At 32.4% G+C, this 20,093-nt stretch overlaps 1 protein-coding gene across 8 annotated transcripts; it reads right to left on the minus strand.

Annotated features, from left to right (window-relative positions):
• Positions 1-716: 716 nt before the first annotated feature.
• On the minus strand, positions 717-12,893 carry LOC131004050 (protein ENHANCED DISEASE RESISTANCE 2-like). Of its 8 annotated transcripts, none has more exons than XM_057930626.1 (24): positions 12,675-12,841; positions 12,489-12,556; positions 11,789-12,300; positions 11,404-11,478; positions 10,086-10,139; positions 9,135-9,200; positions 8,896-8,999; positions 7,673-7,740; positions 7,471-7,587; positions 7,253-7,293; positions 7,041-7,141; positions 6,539-6,634; positions 5,878-5,942; positions 5,721-5,792; positions 5,286-5,441; positions 4,013-4,242; positions 3,898-3,937; positions 3,645-3,799; positions 3,437-3,538; positions 3,239-3,283; positions 3,017-3,157; positions 2,264-2,359; positions 1,758-1,859; positions 717-994 (listed from the first exon to the last, which is right to left on the minus strand). In XM_057930626.1, exons 3-24 carry the CDS (start codon positions 11,930-11,932, stop codon positions 872-874), a joined length of 2,193 nt encoding a protein of 730 aa, XP_057786609.1. In that variant the 5' UTR covers positions 11,933-12,300; positions 12,489-12,556; positions 12,675-12,841; the 3' UTR covers positions 717-871. The 8 variants fall into 8 exon arrangements, with proteins under 8 accessions (XP_057786609.1, XP_057786605.1, XP_057786607.1 ...); XM_057930622.1 differs by having other exon boundaries at positions 7,471-7,590; XM_057930624.1 differs by having other exon boundaries at positions 7,471-7,590; positions 12,495-12,556; positions 12,675-12,816.
• Positions 12,894-20,093: the final 7,200 nt, after the last annotated feature.

Raw genomic sequence — 20,093 nt, forward strand, 5'->3', positions numbered from 1 at the left:
TCCGTGTTTTTTTAAATATGGGTTAATCATAGTTTTATGTAGTCCAACTTTTAGTATTTTTCAAAAAATATCTTCAATTCAGTTTTTCATTTTAAAACAATGTTGGATTTTTAGGTGAATTATAGGTAGACTTTTCTCCACTTAAACATCAAAATGGTTGTTTAATTTGTCCTGAATGAAAAACTTTCCCTCTCTCTCCCCTTTGTTCGTTGTTTAATTTGATGCTTAAATAGAAAAGAAGTCCACGCTAATCTTCCTAAGAATCTCATTTTGTCGCTGAATTTTATAATGGTTGGTGTAAATCGAGCTTTTTCAAATTATGAATTTTTTAAGTGCAAACGTGAATTGAATAAATTATTTTGGAGAACACTCAGATTTTTATTTTTATTTTTTATTTTTTAAAGAATCAATAATAGTTCCTCGTGTCCTATCTACTGATGACTCGAAACTTTGACCTTTAGATTAGAAGAAAAACATCTTACCAATTGAGTTAGACTTCGTCATCTAATGCTCAAAGTTGAGGAACTATGATTAACCCTCTAAAAATTGGCACATAGTGTAAAAAATTCCCAGTGTATTCTTGGTCATGGTATGATCAAGTCAGTAATGTCATAAACCTAACAATTATCTAGAGGTACGATTTCAGTTGGAGGAATAAAATCACCAAAAACCTCAACAGAGGAGCAAGGATGTGATTGTCAAGGACGAGGAGCAAGTAAAATCAAGACAATTTCACTGCATTGAACTCAATTGTCAGGAAAAATAATTTCTACATGGTGAGAGTTAGAGATATTGAATATTGAAAGAATGTAGTAAGTAGTATATGTACTTGAATAGCAACAATTGTTTTTGTTTATGTATAATATAGGCACTATGTTTTAAGTGAATCTGAAGGATCGGACTCCAACACCGGCACAATAGCTGATGATAATTCTATATGAGAAACTCTTACAGCACCAATCAGCCGCTCCGGCAACTCGTCTGTACTGTTGGCCTGACCATTACACAATCTCATAATCATAAGCAGTGTGTGTAATCAACAATATTTCGTGTGTGCAAACATAATTTATAACCAGATCATGCAATTGTTGCAAGCTATCCTCTTCCACAAACTTAATACAGATTCTCAATAGGAATAAATTGTACTCCATCTTTACTACTAGAAATTAGAGTAGTTCCTGACATTTTCAATCATTAATAATCCTATAATCCATATGAGCAAGATGAGGATTTCCAAGACACACTAGCTCAAACAAGTAGACACATATGTCGCATGCATGTTAGCGCTTGAATTGTTCCTCAAATATGTGGGCAAAAACACATTTGCAGGCAGTAACTTTCTCTTTGCAACTACAGTTCATACTTTACTTATATACTTACATTCCTTCTAAGAGGGGGATTAGTTGAGCTAGTCCCCAAAAAATAAGTTCCTCAACCCCATCTTATTTTTTTCATGATTTAATAAGAAACAATCAATTTACAAAATTTATGCTACTATGATTTGTTCTTTCCAACATATATACCCTTCCAATTTCATCTCTCCTCAATTTTCTCTCTCTAACTAGGATTTTCCCCCTCTAACTCACAATTCTCTCTCTAACTTATAAGGTCAATTATCAAGACACTTTGACAACCTATAAGCTCTTAAAACATCTTAAGTTGATGGAGGTTATAAGCTATCTAAAATAGGATCGGCCAAACACCATCTAAGTTTCTTCCCCATATTATACGAGCTATTGTCAGTTAATATTTAATACCTGTACAAGAAAAGCCATGTCAACCACCAGTGTCGTAATAACGCCAATCACAAGGCCCAGGACTCCATTTGCCACAGTGGAAGAACCAATATCAATATCAACCTACAGAAAATTAAAAAATCAAACACCACAGAAGTTGCGAAATCAGTCGAGAAAGGTACATCTGCAACCTTGTTCTAGTGCATTTTTAAGAATATGCTAAGGCTACTATAGTAGATAAAGGTAGTACTAAGAATCAACCAACTTTATCCATTACTTGTCTGAATTTCAAAGAGGTGGATAACCCAAGGCCCTTGATTAAATATTTTGGTTTCAAGTTATTACATAAAGGATATTTATGCCACCTAATGACATGGGATATCATCTCTTTCTTCTCAGTGCTTCAGAATATACCCAGAATAGATTTATTAATTTTATCATATCTTCCTTCTATTCACTAAACTATCTACCCACCAAATTATAAATCCTAGGTAAACAAGCCCTAAAAGTACAGAAAACAGCCATACTTCCAAGTACTTGGGATCACGAATATAGTTGCAATCAACTGCTTTCCCCAGTAAACAAGGGGTGCTGCCAACACTCTGGCGTACAATCCAAGAACCCTGCATGATTTGTAATATTAATAAAATTTAGAATGAGACATAGAGTTGACAGTCATGATGAAAAAGGAAATTGTAGGGAGGTTTTTCTGGCATAAAATGTATGAGTATCTATACATAGGCAGGCAGACATTCAACTAATTATGGGAGATAAAAAATAGACACCTTTTGAGCTTGATCAAGCATCATAAAAGAGTACCATGCCAGACAAAAAGGAATAGCAGCACAAATCAGCATATATGGAAGAGCAACATTAATATTACATGAATCAATCCGCCAAGTAAAACTGTAATATTATACACATAATAACAAATGGCCAGAAGTTCATTTACTACAAGTTATATATCATTGGCATTGACTTCTGTTAGAATCTAATGCCATAAAAATACTCTCCAGGTACTCTAAATACATGCAGAAAATGGATAACACATACTGGTCTTTATAAGTTCTCTTTTCTTTTATATTCGTTTAGAAATATGGTGACAGCATGAAACAGTAGGTTACTAACTTACTACTGGTTATAGCATCAAAAGCCTTAGTGACTCAAAGAGGTACAAGCTGCATAACATCAATCAGAGTCGGTTCCTAAACATTTATTTTAAATAGGCTAGTTTATCAAAGGGCACTAGACTCCGCTGCAAATGGACAGAAGAAAGCTACCTTAGGCACTGATGGAATAAGTTTCAGTCTGCTATTACGAAACTCATCATCCCCATCAACAAATCTCTGCAAAAGAGATCCTGGTACTAGTTCCTTGCTCACAAAATAAAATACCATGCTGTAGTGGGTCGATCCAGGTACCTATGAGAGTAGAAACTCATTAACTGTTCAAACAACCATACAGAATAGCTTGGATGGAAATCAGCAACCTAATTAACTCACTTGAAGATTAAACACAATAGAGAAAAGTCCTTTATCTGAAGCAACCTAAAATGACAGAAATAATATTAGTTATATATCAAGAGCAAGGATGAAAAACTGAAAAATTGATCAAATTGGCAAAACAATTCTTTTTAAAAGTTTGTAATATCAGAAAGGAACTCAGATTTATGGAAAAGATAATCAGCCATAGAAACTCACCTGAGCTGCACAACCTGGGCGTCTAGCTACATGATCCATTCTTTTTGTATCTTTAAACCAATCTACAGCAACTAGATCCATAAGATGTTTGCCTGCAGGAATCTTCAAAAAGTAGTGCAGAAATTCCATAAGACTTTTGTTAAGAAAATCTAGGCAGTCTAAACTGCTATCAAGAATGTATCTGCAACAAGCAAGAAAGTACTATTACTTTTGATTTGTCATAACAGAACCTCTTGCTACGAACTCTGAAGTTGTTTCCATTCGACAATGTCCAACAGTTGCGAGCCTTATCGTGATCATCACGTCGAAGGTTGCCAGAGAATATGGACAAATCTATTTGGTCTGTAGACTCTTCTTCATAGCCTAAAATTTATAAAAGTAAAAGAAAAACAGTTTGAGTTAATTGCAGTGCAACATCAGAATGATTTCATATCACTTAGATAACCATTAAAGATAAATACCAGTTCTCTTGTCTTCAACCTCAAAGGCAGACGACATAGCCTGCAGATGTTACAGAAAGCCAAGCTTCAGTATAAGCCTTTAACTATATTATAGAAGCATAAGTATCATGTGAACCTCTTGATCAGCCTGAAGATCTTCATCTTCATCAGAGTATTCATCCATTAAAACAGCATTTCTGTTTGCTGCATGTATTTGATCAAGTGAAGAACTGCGATGATGAGCAGAAGATGACTGGAGTTTCTTGCTCCTCTTTGAAGAGCTGGATACTGATGTCATATTGACCATAACAGGAATGCGAGGAGCCACAGGTCTTTCATCAGTTTGAGAATAATATTCTCGCAACCCTACAACAGAAGGGAAAACAAAAAATCATATCTACAGTGATTAAAAGAAAATTGAGATTACAGATCGAGGTAAAAAAAAGAGACATAGCTCATGGTTTATCTTGTTTTATTTGTTTTTTCTAGTACCAGAAGGAGAACTCTTGCTCTGGTCTCTCTACAATTGCCAATATTAGTATAGTTATTCAAGTTCAAACTATAACCTCCCTCTAACGAGAGTAAGAAGTATAGATATTCTAAGTTAGTTTCTCCGCCTGCAACTTTTGACACATATGTGTGAGTGATACACGAAAACTTCACCACCCTTCACCAATGGTATGCCACCCCAACTGACATTAACAATACCAATGTTAAACTAAACCAACAACTAAATGTAAGAATATATGGAGCATCTCATTCAATTTCAATGGAATCGGGCAACAATCAGAAGTCAATAAATTCTTCACCAGAAGTAACTCGAGTTTGATCCCTGAAAGGATTGAGAATTTCATATCAAACAGAGCAAGAAAGAACAGAACATCAATGGTGTAGCTGGTAGTGATAGAAGTGGATGAGCAATATGGCAATGGGCAAGTCCTAGAATGAGTGTGCTTTTACCATTCCAAATTTCCGATGGGAATATGACAATGGTACTTCTATAGAGACAATAGCTTAAATTGCCATTGAAAGGTCAAACATAGAGCATCAATAATATAGATAATTTAAACTGAATGCAACACGGAAGAAAAGGAAATTTGCAAGCCATGCCAATGAAAAATACCAAATGAATGGAGCTGTAAACTTTTTTACAGGGAAGTGACAATATCCAGAAATAGTTAAATATATGGAATTCATACAGCATATTGTGAAATTGAAACAGGGATGTGACAGATGCAAGACCAGACAAACTGATCCTCAATTCAACATAGCAGCACCGATTTGAACTTTATTTGACTAACATGAGCATTTCAAAATGATTCTGAGAAGCTGTGCAAAAATAAATCCAAGAGTGCAAAGGATCAAATCCACTACATCTCAAGGATTTAAATCATAAAATGGGAACTCACCAGCAACACTATTTAACATTTGAAGGAGACAATGCTGCTGAAATGATGATACATAACCCACTCCCCAGCCTTTCAGATCAATTTGCATAAGATGCTGGACCTGTGTTCTGGGCCTCCCATTACGAGGTTTCAGAGGTGAAATATTGTACCCTCCACCTGCAATTGGTTCAGATGAATCTTTCAGCATGACTATAATGTAACATGAAGATTGCCAAAAGATTCAATTAGTTTAGACAATGTGGCTTGGGAATTGATTCAGGAAACAGCTGTGTGTAGTAATAAAGCAAAGTTGAATTTACTTTCAGGTGAATCTTTCAGCATGACTATACTGTAAAATGAAGATTGCCAAAAGATTCAATTAGACTAGACAACGTGGCTTGGGAATTGATTCAGGAAACAGCTGTGTGTGTATTAATAAAGCAAAGTTGAATTTACTTTCAATATGAGCTCGCACGAATCCAGGTTGAGGACCACAATTCTCATGCTCCCTAGAACGGAATAGCACAACTGCAAAGTAATATGGATTAAACCAGAAAGATTTGTATTAAAAAAGAATATAAGCACAATAAAGAGGGAAGGCACAGAATTTTACCATAACTCCCATCATCATTTCTACGCCAATAGCGCACATAGCAGAGGTCACGAGGCCATACAAACCTGTAATTGGTTACAATATTTTGTTATCTCTTGATAGTGTACCATGCGGATGCATTGAAATAATATATGCACAAGTTTTTTTGTGAAGACATATGAGTTTCATCTTTCAATAGGGAACAGACCATTGAACTATACAAACCATATAATTCCACCATGAAAAGGGCCGAAAAGACATAATTTTGTTTGCTGACAGAAATTTGGCTCAGTAGCAAATACAAGAGAAATTAAGAGATCAATCAAGCCTGTCAAGGAAACAATATAAAATAAGACCTAAGGGCATAAAGCAAGGTCTAATCTCCAATAGTGATCTTGAAAACCTAAAGCAAATCATAATTGTTAACCCATTTGGTAAACAAATATTAAAAGTAATGGGGTAGGGAAACATAGAAATAGAGAGAAAAATGACTAAAAGAATGAAAGAAGAATTTTGAAAAGTGAACATGGCCGAGTATACTATCAATAAGGAGCTTTATCTACAGTCAATTGCACAATTCTCAGGAAATGGCAATGAAATTCCAATGGCAGCGATGTTCAGGAAATGGCACTGAAGTAAATACTAACACATTTTAGAAGAAGATGTGATAAGGGCACATTACAGCGGGAACCAATCTAATTGAAGCCTGTGGTAAAGTATAGCTGTATGTCCATCTACTTCTTCCACTAAGCTACCATACTGGAAACTGCAATCCCACCTACATGCATAATACACTTCCGTCATAGTCAGGAACAAAGGTTATTAGTTCTAAACTTGTAATCTACACATTGTACAAAAATTGTGAATTATGCCATGAATATGATGCAATTTTCCCTTTGTATTGCTGCATAACAGATATGACCATCTCCACACACTGGCTGCAGTTTAAGAAAGTGCAACCTTCACGGATAAGGAAACACAAATTGACTAAACCTAATTAAAAAAAATTGAGCAAGTCATGAAGTTTTCTTCGCTATAGTAACCTCCTTGAAGAGTATATATGATGCTAAGGGAAAAATCAACAATAACTTCCTTGATGTAAACTGCAACTTTCCTTCTATAACCAAGCCGCTCCCAAATACATAACTTGCAAATTCTCAAAATTAAATTAAAAAAAGACCTACTCGCATCGTGTCGTATCCATGCCCATTATTAATTCAAATATTTCTTCACAGGTAGCTTCCACCACCCCAACGGCTTTCATTGCTCTACTGCAGCTCTTTGGCTACATAAATAAACTTGTAAGGAACAAATACTAAAAAATAGATCCATGTGAAGCCTAGACAAAACCACTTCAACAACATGTTGGCAATGCAACGCAAAGAAACATTCTTACAAGAATGTCTACTTCATCAAGCTCCTCAAAAATCCGAAGACCTAAAAGTTCACATAAAAAATAAAATACAGTTTGAGAGTTAGAAAGGTTCCCATTAAGTAAATGATTAATCAAGACAATATTATTCTATGCATTATCCCATGGCCAACGACTAAAAGGTTTGTAAAACTTAACAGCCTATCAATCAGATTCAACTTAAGTTACGAACATCAACACACCATTTTGGCACTGGAGAAGGCGCCAATACTTTCTAGAAAATGCCTGGTTGTTTGAATTTTGATTAGCCAAATCAGAATCAAATTCCTTCGTCCAGTCATAAACGGACTCAGGGGGGCCTGCTAAATGAAAAAGTAGTAGTTAAGTTTCAGTAAGATTACAATAAATCTATGGAATCAAGTGGACATGTTGAAGAAGGAAGACCATTTCCTATCGTTGTTCTACGTAACAAACTTCGATGAGAATCATCTTCATCTTCTGCAGCACTAAACCTGCAGAAGAAAAATAATCAAACAAATTTAGATGGGGAAAGCATCAGAACAGTATAGAAATAACTGGTGCAAAAGCCCTCCAATGTCCGAAAATAACATTTGCTAGGAACAGAATCCAACTATACTATGAGGAATTTTAGATAGTCAACAAGTATCATTAAGCAAAATTATAGAAGTTCTCAAATGGGAGTTCATCAGCGTAAAGATATAGTATTAAAGAACAAAATTTTTATAACGAAAATACCAAAATATTAGTATGGGGATAGTTATGTCATTCTGTGTAAGGAAAAATATGAGAATGAAATATATAATAAATTAAGGACAAGAAAGAGAAAATGATGAATGACCCTCAAAAGGCCTAAAACATTAGATTAAACAGATGACAGTGCAAGAAGTTTCCAGAGGAAAGGAAGAAACTAGGACATTCTATTCATATTTCCTTAAATTTCCACGGGACAAGGTTTAGGATAATCCGGGCATCTTCAGAACTGTGACAGACTTTAGGGATTCTCAAAATTGAATCTTTGGAATCATACCAAAAATTAAGCATGGTTTGGTTTCCATTCAAACAGCTCGCTCTTCAAGTCTAATGGATTGGTTCAGAGTGGAGATAAACTCCAAATTGACAGACTGTAGTACAGTTTATATTAATAATTTTAAGTTTTCTTTACAACTTTATTGAACAGTCCAACTAAATTCGATATTTTTTCTTCTAATCACCATAATCATTTGAAGCTGCCTTCTGCTTAGATCTGAAGTCTAAATCCCTAGAGCACTATCCTGGAACAAATATTTTGTGGTTTACCCATGGCTATATATGTTAATCACCAAAGCAACATCCCTGCTATCTAAAGCTGTTCCCCTTGTATCTTGAAAGGAAGTTTGTCTTCTACCCAGAAATTGTTGTCATTGAAGCATAATGCTTCCTCAGATACAAAGCAACTCCACAACAAAACCATCCACCATCTACTGAATTACCCTCATACTTAGCAAAAACCGAAAGGAAGATATTACTAAATCTAGAAAAACAATTATTGAATGTAAAATAGTTGATATACATTTATCTTTTGCATGAGCAAGCTAACAAAAGCCTTACTAAAGTGATATGTTATTTATGACAGCGTGTGCATAAGATCCTCATTCAGAAATACTTACTGACTATCATGTTCTGATGATGAAGCATTCCTCCCATTATCCACACCCGATTTATATTCAAAAGAAAGGTATTTGTTACCATTAGTAGCTTGAGATTCTTGATGCTGCATGTTGAGAACTATATGTCAGCTTTTTTTGCCAACTAAAACATAGTGATGTATGGTGTCTTGGAAGAAAACTCAATTCAGCAACAGTGATATAATATCAGATACTGGAGGAGACAACAAGATAGGAGAAACCTGATCAATAACAGATTCAATTTTCTCTTTCCAAATGAGTGCCTCCTGAATGTTGAAAGCTGCCATCTGGAGCCAGGAATATCAATAGTTATAACATCACAAAGAAAGAAGATACCAACAGCAAATATTACAGGGTCAATTGCTGGAAATAACATGACGTTTACCTAAAATTGCAATTTTCATTCAACTTTGAAAACATTGCAGTTATAACCAATTTTTATTTTTTGCAGTTACAACATCCCCAACTCTTTTATTAATAAAACTATGTCGTTTTAGAGTACACATCAGACAAATTTTGTTGATAAAAATCTGGGATGTTGTATGAGGAACCATAAGGAGCAAGTTCAAACAGAATTCAGACAGTCATAATAATACAGCTATATCAATCCGTGCATATCAATGTTGACTTCATTAACTTTCTTGTGCTCTTAAACAACTTATTAGCCGAAATCATTCCTTATGAGCATTGCTTGAAAGTCAAAATAAACCAGAAGCATCACGGCCTTCCTTTAAGTAAATGTATTTGTCCCAAGCAAATTATGTCATGTTTATTCATCATGTCTTGTTGATTGAAGTTCTTGTTGCTCAATGTCTCATATTCAGAGAGCTTTAACTAAGAATATATTCTAAAGGACTTCTCATGGTGCCCATGCCATTTTAACAAATTAAACTGCCACAAAAGGATTTAAGTGAACAAAATACCAAAAGTAAAGACTAAAGGCAGAGAAAGTAAAAGTTTGAACTTACAAAAAGCAGTACAGTAAATATAACAAATGAGAACATCATAATTATTTTAAAAGGTAAGAAAATATGAGGGGAAAATAAATTAATGACTCCTGTCACGTATGTTGAAGCAGTATTATGATAGGATCCCTAATGACACACTGGCAAAATAATAATGTTAACCATATATAACAGCTGCAAATATCCCCAGATGCAAAAGTAACGCACCGTGATTCGATTATATTTCTCTTTCTTGTTGTAAACAGACAGCACATACACCATCTGCCAAACATCAGAGCATGTTCAAAATAGGCACTGGCGGAAAGTATTTCTGAAATGCTTTTGTCAGTAGAAACAGTCAAAACATCAAAACTATCATGCATCTACATTTGCTGCATAAACTAGTGCATCAAAAGAAAAGTGCTCCTGGAAGGCCAAGAGGGATGGAAAATTGGGACAAAAGGCAGCATTTAATGATCAACTAATAAATAAAAATAGATCTGAAATTGTAAACCTAGGTAGTAAATAACTACACCTGATTTTTGTTGGACTCAGCTTGGCATATAACAATTGACTTCTATTTCTTAAAAATGTTGGTTGATAACTGAATATGCTGCATACTAAATTATTTATTCAAAGTAGTCAATCAAGTAAATTATCATCCACCCACTATCGTTCCCATCATGCATAATTGTGATCCAAAACCATCACAATGAAGTACAACTAATTCACACTCTTAGAGAACTATGGGAACAAAATGGAATGTGATCTACAGAGGGCCAGGTTTGAGTACCAAAATTTAATACCCAAACGGGCACATCTTGAGGCCTGACAGCTAAGAGATATCATAAGTTTGTAATTCATTGCCACCAGAACTCATGACTAATTCCTGCATGCATTCAGTAAAAACTAGCTCACTAAGTACCTAGAATATGACACTTCACGTCATTATCTCTTTTCATTAATATTTAGACACAACTGCTAATAACATCCTCCTCAATTTTCGTTAGTGAATACAAGGGTTCAGCTATCCATGTCCACATTCCATCAGAGACCAACTAAAAGAGCGATACAGGGAACGTGTTAGATCTTTAATCTGTTCTCTGCTTCCTTTCTTTTCCTTTTTTGTCTGGTGGTATCTTAGGGTCATCCTTATAAGAGTATATATGTAATGACCAAATTAATGTGAATTAACACATTTTTTTCTAATGCATCTTATAGAGGGAATTCCTCCCACGCCAATATTTCAGCAAGTACTGAACATATAACAAATGAAACTTGGAACTGTGTTGTCTTTTTAAAAAAGGACTCAAGTTTTCCGATGTGAGATCAACAAACTGAACCACAAGGGTGTTAATGCTCATGGTAACTGAAACAAGGACATGTTGAATAAAATCATCCAAAAACAAAATATACCACATTTTTGGCCTGTCTCATTTGAGAGTGACAGTAATTACTGTTTACATTGTTTCAGCCAAAGCACAAGATCAAACAACATACTATTCAGAAAGGGAGTATAAAGATAAAAATGTAGATTTTAGCTCACATGTCCATGATGAGTCTTCAGTCCTCTGTCCTCCACCCTACAGTTGCCATCTATAAGAAGGGTCTTGGTAGGCACCTTACACACAATAAGGAGAAGGAACACAAAGTAAGTTCCATATGATTGTAAATTTGTAATCAATAGAAATGGCAAATAGTTTCCCTCTAAAAACGAGAAAATTGGTTAGCAGTTAGCTCCAAGCCATATCAACTAGGCAATAAAATTTCCTTTAGAATTGAACTGCAGCCATCCACATGATTCATTAACATATGCTCTTTATTGGTAGAGGAAGAGGAAATTCATATCATAGAACTCACAATCTCTAACACCACCAATTAGAAATACTCCTACATATAAGGGGAAAACAATCATTTTAAATGAAATTTACCACATTGTCTTGGGGCTTCTTCTTGTAATACGCCAACAACCTAGATTCGAGCACAAAATATCGCATGTGAATAAATGATCTTCCAATCTTCCGGCGCCCATACCTCACCATCCATCCTTCATACACCACTTTCGAGTTTGACATCTCTGGAAGTTGCACAATTTTCCGCAAACTTCCCCCAGACACGGTATGCCTTTTTATTAATCTAGGAAGAAAACCTTCGTGTATTCTTCGAAGTTCCAGCAGCAAATAGTACAAAATAATTCTGGAAGCTCAGAGCTACTCTTCACTTCCGGAAAGTTAATCAAGCCTATGCTGCTCATAAAAACGATAAGGTACCGATCTTGGAAAACCGAAGAAATTTTGATTTGGAGGGAAAATTAAAAACTAATCGCTCTCTCACGAAATTAACCTCCCAGCAGTTAAACCACATAAACACAAAATTGACCGCAATTTCTGTCAAAAACCGCACCAACCGATCATCGATCGCCTCCAACACCAGCGATCTGCTTCTGCAAAGTCCAAAAACACCGACAACTCAAAAGATTAAGGCTAAGAAAATGCCAAGCCAGAGAGAGAACTTCGGCGTGCAGGTGTAAGACTCTCCACGCCCATACATACATTCAAGCACGTCATATACGAGGAAAATACCAACACATACAAAAATAAACAAATAAAATAGAAAGAGAGAGAGATTCACCAATACATTAGTGAGGCCCGTGCCAGAATCTTCAAAATTCACCACTACAGCAATTAACACAGGCACATCTGCAATTAAGTGCCGGCGTGAATGAACGAGTGCGTGTGTTTATGTGTGTGAGAGAGAAACACACGTATACATCGTATATCCAGAGAGAGAAACAGAGATTAGGGAAGTTAATTTTACAGTTAGTGATCTGAAATTTTCAGGCCACCGAATAATAAAACACGCAGTAGAAACGCCGGCAAGTTCAGGGAGAGTTTGAAAAGCAGAGGAAAAAACAAGGAATTTAGAAAAATAGAATATACTTACTAAATATTTTTTGGGTTTTTATTTTTTTGACTATTTTTTTCGTTGCAGTGGGATTACCAAAAGAAATTGCTTTTAAATTTGGAAGTCGAGAGTGGACTGGGGATGAGAGAGCGTTGTTTGTCTTTATGCGTAGGGGTTATTTTGTCTTATGAATGAGCTACAAAATTCAAGATTCGGGTATTAACATATTATTAATTGGGGGTTGCATATAAATTTCCTCTCATAAGTCATAAATAGAGAATATTAAGGATGGGTAATTTTTTTTTTTGAGGGGTATTATTAAGGATGAGTAATTATTCCCCTCAAAATTATTGCCATTATATCGTGCACTTCATGTTTATGTAATGTAACATAGGTTATTTTTGTAATTTTGTGTATTCGATCAATATACTACTACTATTCAAGCCAACTACTTTTGAATTATATACATACGTTTAGACACTCAAAAATTTGACAAATGTACCTTCAGATAGTATTTAAGGTTGCTCTGACTTTTTTATGACCAAAAAATCCCTATTCGTATGTGGTAAAATTTTGTAGATAATAGTACTCTTTTGTTAAGAGTGCAAATATTTAAGGTTTTTGGAAATATATATTGAAGTGAGCTACTTAATTTGTAAAATGTTTATTCTTTTGTTTGAGGAGAGAAGTGGGAATTGAACCTCAGTTTGTTACCATTAAAATGGAAGAGAATGGAGTGACTGTAGTAATTTATAAAACACTTTTTTATCTTACAATCTTTTGAAGAATTTTAAAAGTGCAAACTCGTGAGGAACTGTGCATGTAATCGACATAAGTTTTTGTTTTGATGTATAACATTACAATTTTATTTAGTATATAGAAACAAAAATTTGAAAAGTTAGAGATGCGAATAATATAAAAGGATGAGCAAAAACCATCTTGCAACTTTAAGGTAATGGCAAAAACCAATATTGATAAAGCTTTTTGGCAGTTTTGATAGTGTATATATCTCAAGTTGTATTGTTTCAAGAAAAATTACATCATTTATAATTCACAAATGTTACTGAAATTTTGTAAGCAAGCCGTCATGCATATTATTTGGGGATCTCCAGCAAATAAAATTTCTGAGAAAAAAATTATATTGTACAAAAACAAAAATCGTCAGGAAGAAAAATATTGGATTTGGACCAATTCCGCCATCCTTCACAGATTCGAGAATGGTTTTTGCTTCTTTTATTTTCAATATTACCAGTTGCCTGAACTAGCCGGAGTTGGGAGGAAAAGGCAACTTTTTGAAGCATAAGATTTTAGACAGCCTAAAAAACATTCCAAACTTTAATTTTTGCTTCTTCTACACATAGTCAAAAATACCCAAATATGTCATTTGATATCAAAATTAAACGTCTGTATCGTCACGAATGAGAATGAACTTTTTTTTTTCTTTTTTTTTTTTTTTTACTTTGGGGGAGGGAGAGCGGTGTAGTTTGAACCCTGAACCTCATTGTTCGTAGACAGTAGTTCGCACTGTTCATAAACATGTTTTTAGTCTGAAAGTATAATAAGGTTAAATTTATCTCTCTCTCTCTATATATATATATGTGATGTCGTTCTAGAGAGAACTGCATTATTTGTGAGAACGTGAGAATCATCAAATCTAATACATCCACTGTAAAAATTAATGCATTCGCTGTTAAAATCAATGCACTAAAAAAATTGCTCTCTTCAGGATTCGAACCCAGATTCTGCATTCATCCAACAAGATGATGCATCCACCGTAGATCTTGATGATCGAATGGTTGAAAATGGTTCTCCGTTCAAAATGAAGCATAAAACACAATTTATGGCCACATATTGAAAAAACATAAAATTTGGCTATTTTTATTGATTTGGATGTTTTTACCCTTAATGAGCGTGCCGGGTCCGATTTTATTTAATAGTGTCATAAGTGTCATACGTATCATTTTATTACTTTGGTTTTATTTTGGATTTTCGTTAGCACTTATGGCACTAATAGTGCCAAAAGTGCCAACGAAAATCCAAAATAAAACTAAGTAAAATGGTCATAGTGTCATACGTGCAACAGAAACAATAGTAATAGAATTAAGAAATCATAAATGGATCATCTAAACCCTAAATCGAACATTTAAATCCTAAATGGAACATCTAAACCCTACGAGGAAGTGTTTAAAATGGTTCTTTTGACACTTATAGCACTATTAGTGCCATAAGTGCCAACGAAAATCCAAAATAAAATCAAGTAATAAAATGATGCGTATGGCATTTATGGCACTATTAGTGCCATACACGCAGTGGGAGCTGGCTTTTCCCCGCGAGCGCGCAACTCATCCACAAGCTTCCAGTGGCCGCACAATCATCCAGCGGTCGCGCAATCACCCCAGCGGCCGAGTAAAAATGGCAAATTAGGCATACCACCTAATTAATGGCCATATTTTGATGTTTAAAAATTAGGGGCCCAAAATTGATTTTCAATCTTCATTATGGCCATTTGACTACATTGTTTCTATATATATATATATATATATATATATATATATATATATATATATATATATGGTGCGGTTCTAGTGAGAACCACAATTTTCTTGAGAACATGAGAACCATTAAAATTACTAAAACTGCTATACAAATTAATGCATCCGCTATTAAAATTACTGCATTCGAAAAAAATAAAAAATTTGTTCCCTTCAGGATTTGAACCCAGGTTCTGCATTCATCCACCAAGATGATGCATCCACCGTAGATCTTGATGATCGAATGGTTTAAAATGGTTCTCCGTTCTTATTTGAACCTCTCCCTATATATATATATATAAGGAGAATCACTTTCATAAATAGTAAGTTAAATTTTTTTCGCTGAAATTACCATACTATTTTTGGAAACAAGTAGTATTATTTTTATTTTATTTGTTTGTTTTTTTCATCTACTCTAGATCATACAAATAAACTTTTGTTATAATTTTTTTTACTCATAAAATTTATCACATTTTCATGATTTGTAGTTTTTATTTTAAAATGATCTGGTTTGTAATACACATATTTTTGTCTAAAGTAATCATAAAATATTCAGTAAATATATATAAATTACTTAATAAACATAAATAAAAATATCAAACTATTAATATAGATAAGATTTATGATCATATATGGACTTTTAACATCTGTATTTATTTATTTATTTATTCTTTATTTCTTTAATTTCGTGAACATTTAGTCAACAAGTATAAAAGAAACTTTGAACATTTAACGTTAATCATTTAATATATAATACCGACTACACACTGTCGTAATTAGTAAATTTTATTTTTAATTATTTTTCATATACGATTTCTGAAAACAATAGGTATAAATGGCATATCATGCTTATTATTGATAATTTTACATCAACAATTAATAACGAATGTTACAATGACATAACTAATGACAACAAATTAATTTTAATAGTTTATTGAATGTTATAACTTCTATAGTGATATGTAATACTTAAGAAGATTTACTTATTTACAATTAATAATAAATTATGTCATATATTCCATACAATAAATGTAATATACTATAATATATTATAGTTGATGAATGCTCATTAACTTAAATCTAATATATAGGTATGTAATAATAGTATAAAAGGGAAAAAAACATCCAAATAACTTAAATTATAATTGTTTAAACAAAATAACCCATAATATTATATGTAATCAAAGTAGTTTATTAAAAGTAATCTGTCACTCACACACACAAATATGAAAGGTTAAATTTTCACTTTTAAAATTTTGAGGACATTATGGAGCAATACCTCTAAATCAATACAAGCGATTTACTACATTGTTTACCAACTTTATAATTTTTCAGTAAAAAATACAAACTATCAAAGCGGAGAAGTAATTAAGATTAAAAAAATTAGAATAAAATCAAATTTGTTATACAATTTGAACTCGTGAAGATGATAATTTTTTTAATCACACACATTAACATGAAGTGTCTGTTTCTAAAAACAAGTAAGAATGTGAAATCGTCAACTCCACATAATAACATATTTTTGTCTGATCATATAAAACATTTAATAAACATAAATAAAAAATATCAAACTAATAAAGATTTATGATCATATATGGACTTTTAACATCTGTATTTATTTATTTATTTATTATTTCTTTCATGAACATTTAGTCAACAAGGTATAAAACCAATAAATACATTTACACTTTTATTGTATGGAATATATAATTTATATAACATAATTTATTATTAATTGTATATAAGTAAATCTTTTTAAGTTTATGACATGCCATTATAGAAGTTATAACATTCAATTACACTATTAAATTAAAATTAATTTATTGTCATGAGTTATATCACTATAACACTCATTATTAATTGTTGATTCAAAATTATCAACATACAAATATGATGATATACTATTTATACATATGATTTTTAGAAATTATATAAAAAATAATTAAATATGCCCGCTATTATTTAATTTCATGATTCAATATTCTTAAATACACTGGATATTAATTTTTAATAATGTGGTAACAACTTGAAAAGAAAAATGTTTACATAAGGGAAAGTTTGTAGAAAATAGAAATATTGACAACAAATATAGTATAATTAGTAAGATCTTGTCAATGAGGTCTTGCTCTAGTAGCAAAGTTTAGGCACTCAAAAACTTTCCTTTATAAGAGGTCTTGAGTTTAATCTCGCCTGCGTGCTGTGATGTTTTCCCACTTTAGATGGTACTATTCCCGCCTGTGTGCGGTGTTGTATTGTTTGGTCTTGAGGTCCCACACGCAGGTATTCCATATGCAGGGCGCTTACTATTGATCAGGTGTTTAATTACAATGAAGTGTTTACTATTTGCGTGCGGATTGTATAATTAATTATATTCAGATACCTCTTGTAATTTAAAAGAAAAAATTAGTAAGACCTTTCTTTTTTAATAATAGATTAAGAGTTTTAATCATGGCGGTGTAAACAAAAATCATTATTGATCAATTATTTAAAAAATCGAAGATATTTATAGCATCAGATCTCTGTAGCCATTAATTTAAATTGAGAGAATTTATACTGAATATTTCAAATCGAACTGAAATTCAATAAATAATAAGAGTGGACCACAATGTGTGTATATTTAATCCAGTTTGTTGAGATGCACAATGGCAATGATTGCATCAACATGTGAATGTTCGAAATTACAAATTTTAAAACTTGCCACGTTCTATCATCTATGGGCATCCCTTTTAGATGATTAGGCGATGAATATATACTTGGTTGATTATATATTTATATTCATACCCTTCATTTTATATATATATATATTACAATTACTTTATTTAAAAATAATACTAATAAATTTAGTATTTTCACCCTTTATAAATAGACTCTAAATTAAATTTATAATTAAATAATTTATCTTTATCCAAATAAATATTTAATTGCTCCCATAGTTGCCGCTTTCAAATCCGCATTACCGATTTTGTTTGATAATTCTCTAGTATTGTTGGAAATGTCTTCCCTTTACGAAAATCGATTATTAGGTGATTGTGTTTATTTGATGTGTTAATTCAAAATGCTCAAGAACAGTTGCGATCTAATTGATGCTGTTGTCTTAGCTCAAGAAAACAAACCATGCAGTGAAACAAATATACTTTCATGTGCATGCAGTGAAACAAGCTCATATATGCGCACAATTGAATTCAGCTGATGCAATTAACTATTTATTCTTTGCTCCTCCAACTTCTATTATTTGCATTTATGCCCCTTTACCCAAGGATGTAAAAGTGCAGTCATTAAACTCAACAAATCTCCACCTTGACTGAACTGATCATCTTCATTAACTTTCCACCAAATCAACCTTCTACTTCAAGACCCCTTTATTAAATTGCCTCTCAAGCAACATGACCAACTTCAAATAAGTTTTAATAAGTTTTAATAAAAACATAAGTTTTATAGCACTAGTTTATAATAGATAAGTTATATAGTCATTTTAAGTTTAAAAGACTATAATACTATTTGACTTTTTTGTATTCGATGGCGCCATCGTGTACACCATCGAGTACTCGTGGTGCCATCGTGTACACCATCGAGTACTTCGATTACTCGATAGTGTTGTAGCAAATCTTCATTTTTTTCATTACTCGATGGTGTACACGATGGTGCCATCGAGTACTTGAAGTTTCAAAAAGAAGTCAAAGGGTGTTATAGTCTTTTAAGCCTAAAATGACTATATAACTTATCTATTATAAACTAGAGCTATAAAACTTATGTTTATAACAAAAATGGCTATATGTGATAATTCCCACTTAAGATAATTCATATTGCTTTATTTGAAAAAGAACAGTATACCATAGGACCAACAAGGCAACAAGCGAAAGGGCTGAAAGAAGTACTTCCAAATTCCAATTAATTAACATTTTATTTGGATCCGTTTATAGAAGAAAATGTGACAAAGCCATGAGACCATTTTGCTTTCTATTGAAAGAAACACCTCACCACACCACCTAATATAATTAAATCAGAAAATTGGTATTTGCATCGGGTAGTAATTTATGATCGGGGAACGATATTATATAGTATATTGGGTTTGAAAAAAAAAAAAAAAAAACATGTTGTATGCATGCAAAATCGTGTTCCATTTTCTTCTAATTAAAAATTATTGATCTTATATGATGGATTTTAGTATTATGTGTTCATCTATTATAATAAATGGCAATTTGCCTTAAACTAACAATCCTTCAAACTGGTTCTAAAAGAAAACAATCCTTAAAAACTTTGTTATTCATTTTTCATTTCTTATTTTATTATGACAAATTTATTTCTTATTTTATTATAATAAATTTACAACTAAAACAACACACTTTTAATAACAAAACTAGCATTTGCATCCCGTGCAATGCACAAGAAAATATTTTTAATTTTTATATTTATATAAAATTAATATTAATTCAATTATTATACTTTAAATATAATAAAAAATTAATTTTAATTGAATATATTAGAATTGAATATTGAAAAAATAAAAAATAATTCACAATTATACAATTTGATATCATGAAAAACAAAAATAAAAAAAATAAAATACTGTAATTAAAAAGAATTAAAAATATATTTATTCAAAAAAGATGAGAGAGGGGAGAGAAATTTATAAAATTTTAATATTTAAATAAATTTAATTTTTACATTTTAAATCAAATATTTTCATAGAATATATCATATTAAAGTTCTTATCGTGATCTTTAATTTGATATGTATATTAAATATTTTATAATTAATCGAATTTCACAATTTTGGAAAAGAAATGTAACAACAAATAAGA

The sequence above is a fragment of the Salvia miltiorrhiza genome, unplaced genomic scaffold, assembly GCF_028751815.1.
Source record: "Salvia miltiorrhiza cultivar Shanhuang (shh) unplaced genomic scaffold, IMPLAD_Smil_shh original_scaffold_306, whole genome shotgun sequence".
Lineage (NCBI taxonomy): Eukaryota > Viridiplantae > Streptophyta > Magnoliopsida > Lamiales > Lamiaceae > Salvia > Salvia miltiorrhiza.

Coding starts and splice junctions, on each gene's coding strand:
- LOC131004050 (XM_057930621.1), bottom strand. CDS start 11,932: ATGTCAAACTCGAAAGTGGTGTATGAAGGATGGATGGTGAGGTATGGG. Junction 7,142..7,252: donor TTGATGAAGTAGACATTCTT/GTAAGAATGTTT, acceptor TTATTTATGTAG/CCAAAGAGCTGCAGTAGAGC. Junction 3,938..4,012: donor ATCTTCAGGCTGATCAAGAG/GTTCACATGATA, acceptor TAACATCTGCAG/GCTATGTCGTCTGCCTTTGA.